This window comes from Corvus moneduloides, chromosome 6 (assembly GCF_009650955.1).
Source record: "Corvus moneduloides isolate bCorMon1 chromosome 6, bCorMon1.pri, whole genome shotgun sequence".
NCBI lineage: Eukaryota > Metazoa > Chordata > Aves > Passeriformes > Corvidae > Corvus > Corvus moneduloides.
In genome coordinates this window covers 50,454,113-50,466,594 of record NC_045481.1, presented here as the reverse complement: position 1 = coordinate 50,466,594, position 12,482 = coordinate 50,454,113, and the positions used below count along the sequence as shown (strand labels likewise).

General features: G+C 38.6%; 1 protein-coding gene across 8 annotated transcripts in view; it reads right to left on the bottom strand.

Annotated features, from left to right (window-relative positions):
* SOX6 (SRY-box transcription factor 6) overlaps positions 1-12,482 on the bottom strand; it is a 373,678-nt gene that overhangs the window by 89,337 nt on the left and 271,859 nt on the right. For 6 of the 8 annotated variants that reach the window (XM_032112424.1, XM_032112416.1, XM_032112420.1 and 3 more), the window contains 2 exons: positions 10,423-10,546; positions 2,086-2,165 (listed from right to left, as the gene is read on the bottom strand). In XM_032112424.1, the coding sequence (XP_031968315.1) occupies positions 2,086-2,165; positions 10,423-10,546 (204 nt within the window). The remainder of the gene's footprint in view (positions 1-2,085; positions 2,166-10,422; positions 10,547-12,482) is intronic. The other 2 variants (XM_032112419.1, XM_032112421.1) reach the window with 1 other exon arrangement.

Below are 12,482 nucleotides of genomic sequence, written 5' to 3'. Positions count from 1 at the left end.
ACTCAGATACCATGGTCACAGCATTCACGTAAATAAATAAGTGGGTGGGGTGCGTGGAAGAAAGGAAGCGGAACAGAGAAAGAAGGGGGAAGGGAAGCAAAGATGGAAAAACGAGCTGAAATGCTACACCCCTAACAGTCTTCATGATGCATCAGGTATAACAATTCCCTCCAACAAACACACCCAAATAAGTGCTCATTTAGGGAACACAGAGAATTGACACAAAGAGAATATTACTAGTAGAAGTAAATAAAATTTAGTTCAGGCACTTTAACAATCTGATGAGCAGCTATCAGCGGACATTTAAGTGCTCTGTTATTTAAGCTCTTATAACCATGAAACATTAAAGGTTTTGAAATCCCATGGAGATGAAATTCAAACAAAATAGAAAAGGGGGATGGGGAACCAAACAAACAAAATAGTCTTTTACAGCAAATATATCTAAATGGAAATTCACACCCCCAAGCCTTAATATTTCTGAATTTACTAGCACCACATTTTTGCTGGTTGTTTTCTCTCTAATTGTTCTCGTCATGTTTAACAACTCAGTCTATCATGTCTGCAAATTAATGAAAACGCATTATTGCTGTAGATTCAGACCAAGTCTGATGTGCAAATATGTGGGTCAAGTTACAAATGGATCATGTAAAAGAAAAGAAGCAGGAATGTCTGTGGTTTAGATCCCATTTCTTTGAGAGTGGTAGTGTTCATCCTCTCCTGCCTTGCAGTCTTGAGTAGGTTCACTATTTGTTTTAGTGCATTTCAAAGGCAGCAAAAAGAGTCTCTCTATTCACAAAGCTGATTTCTGCAGTATTTTCCCAACTAAAGCTAATGGGACTTTTGCTTCGATAAATAGTCAAATACTGATTTTCAAAGGATACCTGCTACTTTTCCTTTTGAGAAACTTCCCTTTGGTTTCAATCCTGTCCAAGGTACAGTCTTAACATCACATTATCACGACCCAAAACTATTTATTGCAGATCTTTGCCTGCAGAGTCAGGATGTCCTCTCTTCAATTTCTGATTGTAGGTTAGGTCAGACCTAAGATCAAGCAGTCATTCTTGTCAGCTCTGGACCACCAATGAACAGCAAGTTCTGGCCCCATTTTTGCTTACGCTAAGTTAATCTGGCAAGAATATCATAACAGGTAAAGAGGAAAGGATTTTTAATATGCTTTGGTCCCTCTAGAAAATAATATAATCACAGAAAGGTAAGGAAAGTAGATATCTGGCTATTAGCATGGCAATACTTTGCTACTCCAGGCACAATTTATTCCTACTTTGCTTCTGAATCCAAATCTAACCTAACTCAAATAGGGGTTTCAAAGGTTTACTTGCAAATAGTTACATGCATCTTTAATGGCTTTTCCTCTCATGTTCACTGTCACTTTCTTTCCACACATTTTAACTCTGAAAGCTTTTGACTGTTTCTTCATTATTTATGACATTGTTGTGTCTTTTCTTCTGAAATTAAAAACTTCTTGCCGCAAGAAGCTAGCTAATAATATGGCACATAAATCTTTCCTTCACAACATTTCATTCTATATGTGCCAAAAATAAATAAATGGCCAAACTAAGTCTCCTAACCATGCTTGGCATCTGACCAGCTTAATGCACAGAAAGGATGAGATTACCTAAATACAGAAGCTAAAAGAGTTTGCAATTTATTGTATTGTCAGCACCACACTGCCTGAAAAAAAAAAGGGAAAAAATAGAAAAACCCAATAATGCACTTTTGTTTGGATACACTGAGTGCTCCAATTATAGGTAGTGCATTGCAGCTACAGAGGAGAGACCACATGAAAATAAAGTACAAAAAGATCTTTGAACTTATCTCCCATCAACTGTTCAAGTAAATTGAAAAAATACCATTAACTGCCAGTATAAAACACACAGACAATGTCTTTCACTCACAGTATCAAGGTTGGCTGCATGTTGCTGTACTGTATGTACATAAGGTGTTAATCCTCCTGGGCTGTGCTCAAAAATTATTTAACATTCAGGCTATTATTTAGCATACAGCTGGTTAGCAGTTTTCCCCTAAAATGCTGGCTTCGATCCCACATTTTTTTGTTCTGGCACATACCTGGAGCTGTAAAGGGCTGAGTCCAGAAGCAGCAGCAGCTGCCATTGTTGATGGAATGAACTGCACAGGGTAGTTATCACCTGTCGGGAGAACAATGCGTGCAGGTTCAGACAGTGAGCAGAGAATAGCAGCAGACAAGTGCAAACAAGGCCCTAGGATTGCCTGTGCTCCACAGAACTCCTCTAAGCCTAAACATCTGCAAAAACAAAAGGCTTCGCTGGGCAGAGACTTGCCATGCTCCCTTGGAACTTTTTTTGTTAGCAGATAGCTGGTAGGCAAACTGGCAAAACATAAATATGATACTCGTGATATTCATTTTCAAAAGTGAATGTTCAAATCAAGCGTGGAAGCCTGAGCACAAAATAGACCTCACAGCCACAGACACACAGATAAGATACCCCAGAAAACCCCAGTGGCTCCCAGAGAAAAAAGTAGTTTTCACGACGTGTTTCTTAACAAAAAAGAAATCTGTTATAACTCAAGAAATATCAGTCCTGTTTAATGCAAGGTGACGTCTTTTCAGCGTCGAGTGGCTCCTGCGAAAAGTACTCAGCTGGCTCAACACTGGTTGACGTTTCTTGTTTTTCTTTGGGTTCCCTATCTTGGGACAACTCCTTTAAGGTAGTCATAGAAAAAAACAAAATTAAATCACCTTTTAATATAGCTTGAAATACAATTTAATTTTCTCTTAGGTCTGAGGGCCTACTGAAGTCGACAGATTAGACAGGTGCTTGGCTACATGAAGATTCAGGTACTAAAATTTCCAAAGTATTGTAACATCATGTCTTATAGCATCTATGGGTGTTCCCATAGATGTGCATCACACAGTGCCATTTGGACTCAGTCAACGTAAGGAATGAAAGAAGGCTGAAATAACTTAGCAGTGTAATCTGTAATATAAAAATTAATACAGTGATGGATAAGTAACGGTGATTTAATGCAATATCACTTTGGCTTCAGCTACTTATTTAAAATCAGTTTTATATACAATCTGTAAACTACATTTTAAGAGGCTGTACGTTTTTTTTATATTTTTACAATAATCGGTCTACTTTACACAAACTCTTCCATGCTGAAAGCAGAATGTAGCAGTGAGGGAAAATACTGAAATCCAATATAATATAATCAGGACATTCCAAGAACTAGATTTTTTTTGTCAACCCCCTCAGATATATAGCAATAGCTAAAGTCCTTGCAGTCACCAGATTCCTCAAAACTCTTTCTTTTTACCACCTGAAGTTCTATTGTCTCCAGCTCAGTTAAAATGTTCAGTTGTTTCACTTTTTTAATAAATTGTACATGTCTAATCCACAAGGTCTCTTTGCATCATATCCATAATACCTCATCAGGCCATTGAGCACGGTATGTGCTTGTACACAGTCCAGTAACAATTGGATTCTGATTGCATATGGAGCTCTGCTACAATGCATTCACTAACACTATATTGTACTGGTGTCCTATGGAGTAATGTTCAAAATATCTCCTCTTATTTTCCCCATTCCATGAGGCTGATTTTAGTGTGCAACGATGTTGGGGTTTCTTTTTCTTTAAAAAACAAAACCAAAAAGAAACTTCTGGATTATTTTTTTAAAGCACTAAAGCTGTCTCTTTATGGTTAAATGATTCCACTCATCTCTTTGATATTTATATGAAATTATCTGAATAAATAAGATCCTAATCTAAGTTAAATAACATTTCTTTCGGACATATCTTACAAGGTTTTTAAAAAAAAAAAATCACAAAGATGTTGAATTAATGATGCTTTAAATGGGGGGGGGGGAAATAACCATCTGACTTATCAGCATGGACTGCCTTGCAGAACATTTCGGAGGCATTCTTTCTTTAAATATCATGAATTATTCATCCCTGTTCCACACAGCAATCTCTTCTTTCTCCCTCCCCCTCCGCATACACTTTTTAAGTTCAATACCAGTTGCTTTATTTGTACTAAAACATTTTCCATGTCAAACATATTTAAAAAAAAACCAAACTCTAAAAGAATTCCCTGCGGCACTCCTTTTTCACAGCTGTCATGCTCCTATGGTTTGAAATAGCCAGATATTTTATACCCACACGCGCACACACGCACACACAGAGTTTTTGGCTTCACAGTTAATTTAATAGTATCTTCACCACACCCTGTAGTGTTCTCTTGCTCACCTGCTGGCTACAGCACTGTGTTTTGTTGCAGGAAAAAGAATAATTTTATAGTTATGCCATTTATCTGTTATTAAAACCAAATACTGTCCCTTTACACCCTCATTTTAATGTGTTAAATTATGACTAAGTCCTGGTATGTCAGCAGCATCTTTGTGCTGGGAAGAAAAATTAATACTCCTTCAGCTCTGGAGTATTTTGTTGACACTGAGGAGTAAAAGCAGAGCAAAGGTATGTCTTTCTCCCTTGAGCAAACTGAGCATGCAAAGAATGCTCTGGTTTTAATTTTTAATTACACAGGTACATAATTCCCCCTCTCATTTTCTCAGTGCAAGAATGGATCAAGAAGCTCCTCCATAGCCGTCTTGGCAAGAAATCAGTCAATGTATTGTAGCAATTTTTTTCAAATTTGTTTCTTGATTTGAAATGCTTGCGTGAGGATCCATTCTTTTAAATTTGTACAAAAGGCAAGAGAACATGTTCAAACAGGTCTGCCTTAGGTACTGGTGTGTGCTGGCCTTTGATAACCAGGAGTGAGAAGAATGCTGGAAGAAGAAAATCTGTCATGTTTTGCAAACTGATCTTTTCAATCTCCTTGCTGTGCTGATTGTCTATTTACATTTGGCTGCTGTTGTTTATATATAAATTGGTGTTTACAAGCCATGGAAAATTATGCCAGACTTCTGTTTCGTTTGTCAGGTTGAGCAACATTTCCAAATGAATAAAAGCAGTGAGCAATTGTGCTGTGTTATTCTACACAGAAGTAATGTAAATGTTTCTTTTTGTCTTGGATGAAGAGATGAAGCTTAGCAGACTTTATTTATAGGGTGTATAGACTCACCTTCCAGATCAAGGCTTTGTGAGCTGTAAGGAAAGAAGGATGTCTGGTTTTTGTGAGACCCAGAGTAGGGGAAAGGTGGTGCTTTATTACCCATCTTTCCTAAAACACAGTTGTAAGACATAAGCTGAATCTCCTCGTGTGAGTTACAAAGCTTTTGGCTTGATGATGTTTCCCCCATTTTGGGGTTGTGACTTAAAATCTGTCTCTTCACTCACAGAATGAGAGGAAATGGAGTTGGAAGAGCTGCAAGAGATCAGCAGTTCCAGGGCCCTATCCTTCTAGGCATAATGAACAGGCTGAGGAAAGAATACCTCAGCTGCTGTCAGGATACTGCAGGGATAGAGATGGCCACTCCTGCAGTATTCCCATACAGCGCATGAATTTTGCTTGTCCAGAGCCATCAGGATTGAGGAAGTTGTTAACAGAGGTCACTGGCTAAGGGAATACTTTGGAGCATCTCCTGTGGGTGATGGCACTGCCTCAGTTATGCCTTTGTCCTGAGCAGGGTTTGCTGCAACTCTGCCTTGTTGCCATTCTCATGTTGCAGCCAAACCAGTTTCCCCTACAATTGTCTGTCTGCATGTAATATTTGCAAAATTATGAAATTTGCACATTTCGGTGCAAAGTCCCACCTGACAAATATCCAGCTGCCTACCATCACTTCCAGCTTTTACATCAATGTTTAGGACTGAGGCACATACGATTGCTACAGCAAATCCTGAGGTTATAAACTCCTTGTTCCAACAGGGGACACATGACAGGTTTTAACTCAGTGCTGGGGAATTTCCATTAGAAACAGGACTCATGAAGCCATGCAAAGACAGCCAACCCAGTACACAGTGGATTTGGTGTGTGCTTCCTGTTTTCACCTGCCAGGAGGAAGAGCAGCCTACTGAAAAAAAGAATACTTGGATATGGAAAATCTAAGCCACCTTACAGCTTTAGGAAAAATTTCTGAAAGACCTGTTCCAAATGGAAATTGCAATGTCAGATATCAGAGAAATCCAGCACATCTAAGATTATGTGAGTTATATGGATTAGCTACAGTAATCAAGGAGTTTAATTAGTTTGATGACAAATATTTCAAAGTATTGGAACGTTCTGAAGTCCAGCCTGATGACAATAAGCCTGACAGTTTTGTTTGTCATGCTTTCCCTAATAATATTACCTTCTCTAGCGCAACTAGCAACAGGACAAAATGTTGACTCTGTTTCTGCCACCAGCCTAGGAAAACAGTTTCCACTTTCATGTTGCATTGCAGCATAGCAAAATCTCCTGTAATTATTTTTGTGTATAAAGCCAAATGACCTAGATAGGTAGATAAGGGACATTCCAAGAACTAGCCATTCTAATCATGGGCTATATATCATTCTTGTGTGAAATACAAAAAAAAGCTTTGAAAAGACACTGCAGCATATCACTCAACAAGCCTGTCTAAATTGAGTTTTACTCTACTCAATGTCTCTATTTGCAATAATCTTTTCCAGAGATACTCTCCAGTATTTTCAAATCTCACGAGCTGCCGTTATGCACCTGGCATAAGACCCTCTCACTCTCTGCTTAGAGCAAACCATAGCTCTGCTGTTTGAACTCTGCTTAACTTATGGTCTGGCTCCTACCCAGCGTTGATTTATATCTTTACTCCATCATCCTCCTACTTTCCTATTACCTCTTAGTCACAAAACTTGATGGAAGTAATACTTTAGTCACTGCAAGATGGAGGAGGGAGCTGTCCCTCCTAATCCTTATCTTCCTCATCCTACTCACTGTCTTGTCCTCTTGACCCAGGGCACTAAAGGGGACGTACTAATCTCATTCAAGGATACTCCAGCCCACTAAGCTTTTCCGGATGCGTGTGGTTGGCTAAATGAAGGGAAATTTGCAGTGTGAGAGGAGGTATAATGGTACCCATGTTGCCCACCAGTTCCAAGCAGTAAGTGTAGTGGTCACACTCAGAAAGCCAGCGTAGTTGCTTTGCTGTACTCGGAATGCAAAATAATTCTATTAACTGCTTAGCATCTCTGGGCAAGTATTAGCTTCCTAACAGCTGCCACTCTCAGCTTCCCACTGGAATAAGTGGCAACCCCCACAACCAGGTACTCTACGAGGCTCGTCAAGCGCCTGCAGGTCAATAGTCACAACAGTCATTTGAGATGCACAGCGCCCTAAAGTTTAATTAATCCGGTATACAGTATAAATACTGAAATATGTATAAAAAATTAATTAGGTGGTCTATGCAGCTCTGATTTCTCAATTAGTACTTACCATGCCGGAAAATTATATTACATGACTTTGAGATACATAAGGAAGCATGGGACTTTGGGGATTTTTTTTCTAATGCAATTATTACTTGTCATCAGCACTTGCTAACTTTGGCGTGTTTCACCTCCTAAAGCTGCAAATATTGGGGGGGAGGGAGCCATCTCCGTCTTATAGATTCTGCCAGGCAGTAGGAAACTTTCTCCTGTCAGGCTTTATCATAGCTGTATATCTGTAAGTCCTTGAGTTTTCTGTTCATAATGATTTGCTGAGCTCAGAAGTTCATGAGCAGCAAGACGTGTACTGGAAGGGCCTCAGAACCTAATAAATTTTCTTCTCTTCTACAGGACCTTCAGTTGAGGGTATGAATTAGTGTATTTTGTTAAAGAATACCATTTTATTCCTGCAAGGCCTGGTGTTTGTGTGCAAATTTGCAACAGGATTCAGTAACTGCTACCTTGGCATTGAACAAAACAGCCATGATATTGTTTCCCAATTTAGCCCAGGAAGACATTTCTGCATGGACACATAATCACACCCCTGCTTGTACATCAAAGCAGGACTTCTCATCCTGGCTGTCCTGTCACTGTCCTGTCACTAACACTGATGCACTGCTCCCACTTTGGGGCCGGCTTATATCTAGCCCATTTTGCAGGCAAAGCAAATTAAGTGACTGCACACACAATATTTGACATTCCCTAAATGACACAGTCAGCTTCAAAAGTACTTAGTCCCCACTGCTCCTATTATTGAAATGCCTCTCACTGTGTTTTCTGAATGTCAAGGGAAACTGGCAGGGTCAAAACTCAGTCTTGCCGACATCGAACTGCAGTGAAATGAAATAGAAGATAAACAGGCAACCTAAAAGAAAATTTTAAGTGTCTGAAGGGTTAATCTATCTCCTGTCTTCCCTCAGAGGTACAAGCAAGTCTAAACTGACAGTTCTGCAGGCAAAAGTTTCATTTCTCACAAAAGTAGAGGAGTACAGGTAGTAGCAGTCGAGTTCATAAATATTCCTCAGAAATGACTTTGAAGAACCCTCTCTATGAAAGAGTATAGCTTAATCTCCAGTTTCATTAATTCCTTAACTACCGTGCCGAGAGTGCCAAAAATAGGAATTAATCAATACCAAGTGTAGTTACAGCACTTTTTTTTATCATGATGTGTCTCTGACAGAAGCTACTGACCTGCCCGGCTACCTTTGCCACACATACAGTAGAATTTAATAGCTATATTAAAGATATAAATATTATAATTTCTTTAAATCCACTGATGGTAATAAGATTATTGTAACTTCTGGTCTTTACTAACATCTTCTGGAATTACACCACTAACATACCAGCCAATGGCTTCACTGTGTAGCAAGATATCTAGGCCTAGGTTTCTTCTTGCATTTCATTCTTCTAACTTTTGTTACACATCTCTCTTTCTACATTCTGGAAAGTAAGAAAATGCCCTAAGACCACATCAGCTCCTGTTAGGAGGCCAATAGGATCAAGTTAGAGAGGTACCTTGAGGAACACTTTGGAATAAGTGCAGAAATTTGGTCATGTTCAGGAAAACATACTGGTACTCTTCTTCCTAAGTCCTTTTTGTACCAAGAAGTCTACAGAGCCAAAATTAAAACAACATGATTGAACATAACGCCTTTCAGGGGGCAGCACAACCAACAGCTTAGTCACTAACAGTCACTACTCAGAAAACATCTCAGATTAAAATTGGAAAAGCAAGGAAAGCATGTGCTTTCTCCTGTCTGTGAGAACTAAGATATAGCCAGGGTTTTGTAGGCAATTTCCAAAACTGGCAACCCTTTGTCTTTGGCCCCTAGTTGTTGTGAGGTAGTGACATGTGTGAATAATCCTCATCCTGTGCCATCTAGAGCTATCTGCCTTTCAGAACACCAGTAACTGCTTCCAGCATACAGTGCACCAGTTTGTCAAATCGGAATACAACTTTGGGATTTTAAAATCTGAAAATAAGATAATTAGACAGAGAATCTGTGTTTAAAGGGGAACGTCTCTGGACTAAAGAGACAGAAGGGAGTGGGACAAGCGGAAATACTTGCTGAAATCCTGCTTGGCCTCACTTCATCCAATATTAAGTAAACTTGCTAGAAAAGATTCTAGGTTCAACCTGGCTTTTAATTAGCATGCTGTTTACATCATCTATTATGAGGCTTTACTTTGGATTTGACCCCGTTCCTGTTGCAGTCAACAGCAAAAGCACCACTAACATCAGTGGGAATAGGATCAATGCTTTACTTTGTTCGTTTCATATTTAATGAATAAAAAAATAAACTGGTATTTATGTCTTGTAGTTATTAGTTATCAGGTTAATATGCTAAAGGCAGCTTGACAGAGAATACTATTAATGAGCAAAATAAGGTTGCTGCTTCTGGACTGAGGTCACTTACAAAGAATGTACAAATGAAAATAAGGTTGACTTTTATTTACTTAACTATCTTCCTACATTGAATTCCTTTGGCAAAGTGTCTTTAAACATTTAAAGCCCTGTTTACAAGGAGGCTCTGAAAGTAGCTTCAAACCATTATATCCCTAATTGAATTCCCCAGGAGTCCTGTAAACTCAGAGGAAAAAAAGAAAGAAATCATAACATTTGCTAAATCATCTCGAAACATATTTCACTGCAAGGTTATGTGACCTGTTAGGAGTCTGAATGATGACTGGAACTGAACTACTGAAACCTTTCATTAACTAGATTGAAATCAAACAAAAGAGTAAGAATTTTGACACAAAACACAAATATACTGAGGATACCAGAATTAATTAAAGACATGTAGCTTTTGTACAGGGCAGACAAGATGCAAATTGCTAGGTAAGTGGGCCACTATATTTAAAGCAAATGACTTTGTGGAAATGAAGTTTAAAAAAATCATGATGTTCAATAACCAATAGTCCATCCACCTCCTTCAACCCAGAAATTTTTTTCCAAGTGGAGTTGTGAAAGCTGATTTCCAACCAGCTATGCCTGTTGTGTATCATCTGTATGAGACAGATCACACGAGAAGCTCCCATTAATGTCTTAAAATGTGCATTAGCCTCATATCCCTGTGAGCTTACCTGGCTTGTAAGTTATTCCTGGGGGGAAGAGGAATCCCTGCTGTGCTGCAGCAGCCGCTGCCAGTGTCCGCTGGTCGTGTGGAAAAATTGGGATCATGAGCGGAGGCATGTGACCCTGAACCTGCTAAACAGAAGAGAGCCTCTGATCAGAAATAGCACAAATTTGTCTTGACAGGTATTTCTCCAGCACTGATAGTGTTCTTGCGTTCACACAGTCCCACAGAACCTTTGCCTTAATGCAATCCCTGCCAAATTCACATTATCACATCAAAGACCTCACAAACATTGTTTTCCCTCAGTGTCAAAGGTGTAACAGTCTCAGTGAACTGCACATTTCCCTACTTCTTCCTGGCTCTCTATCACTTTTTTTTTTTAATATTCCCTGTTCTGGCACAAGGTAAAAAAGGTACAAAACATACCAAGTTTTTTTTTAGAAGTAGTGTGGTATGTGTTTCTATTAATTTTTCACAAGTTTTCTCATCATTGGTCACAGACAGCACAGTGACAAGCATTTAGAAGCAACCTAACGCTGCAGTATCTACTTTGATGTTCAAATTTTAGTAACCTTAGGGTAATTTTAATTCTGAGATCTTACAACAGGGTATTGTTCACATAAATACCAACAGCTCAGGTATGTTATTTCAAAATCTCACCACTGTACTAAAGAGTCTTCTAGTCAACACCACAACTCTTAAGATTTAAGGCTCCAACATCTTGGCTCCTAAATAAACTAACATACTCTGCCACACACACCTCACTATAAGATATAAATTGCTTGTCTGTCTTAGCAGTTTTATAGCTTTATGCACTATCATGAAGCTTGGTAATCATAGAGCTGCATTCAGAGACCATTTCAGAACAAAACCTCCTATATCAAATTTAATTTGACTGTAATAGATGTATAAAAAAACCACAAACTTCTACAAGGAAAAAAATTCTTCACCTTATACTAGCATTTGTAGTCAACAGATAGAGAATTATGTGATAGCATGATGCCTGTTAAATCCACATAGTAATTTCCTTAAGTTACAGTACCTGTGTTTCAGAGACTGTGGCTAAGATCTCAAAGAGTTTTTATCTATCATTCCTCAACCCCAGAAGTACCCAAGGGTTTGACTATGATTTTTCTGATTAGCAGTTAAGCAAACATATAATGCTTTATACATCAAAGCTGGTAAATGTAGGAAAAAATTGGGGGTTTAGGCAGAAAAAAAATAATTTTCCCTCATCCTACCATAAATTGGTGGAATTAAATACTATTAAAAACCTAAAGTACACTTCAAGCAATTTTTCGCATTTAATTCCTAAAAAACTTTTTTGGTCAAATCCCATATGTTGACCTATGACATTGTTTAAATAGCACTAAATTTTCTTGTCATATCCCCATTACTTTCACAACCATTGATGCAGTGCAGAAATGCTACTGTGTGTATCTATGAGGGTTAATTTACCAACAACTCTTCTCTTGGGAAAGCCCTAAGATGGAGGTTAATAAAGGTCAAGCAAAAAATAAACACTTTACAGTATTTTTTGAATCCATTCCTCAGGAAAATCAACTTATAATAAAAAGGTCTTTGTGCAATTACTGCTATGGCACTGGGGCGTGAAGGAAACTAGCTTTACGCAGCTATTTCTCTCATTTTAGCTGAGGTAAGCCTGGCTGTGTGTTTTAGGTTATGCATTAAACTTGGTCAGACTGTAGTTGATCCCCATGTGCCCAGAACAGGCATTTAGCTCTGATAAAATGATTCTGGTTTTGCTGCATGGCGTTTCTATACATTGGCTCTACAGGAGTACAGCAAAGGAAAACCATAGGCTTTGTCTGATAGAAGCAACTGTACGGGAAGAGATTCAGTGCAATACAACTTGCAAAAATTTGCAGTAGTTCCTAATTAACATCTATTCAAATGGAGCCAAAATCTTAAGAAATATCCCCCACATAAAGTATTAACATGGGGCTGCAAAGGTGCAAGACTCCAACACAATCTCACAAGACACAGAAGAGATCAGAGTGCTATGGTTTAAGTGAAGGTGCAAACATACCCACAGCAATATTTCAC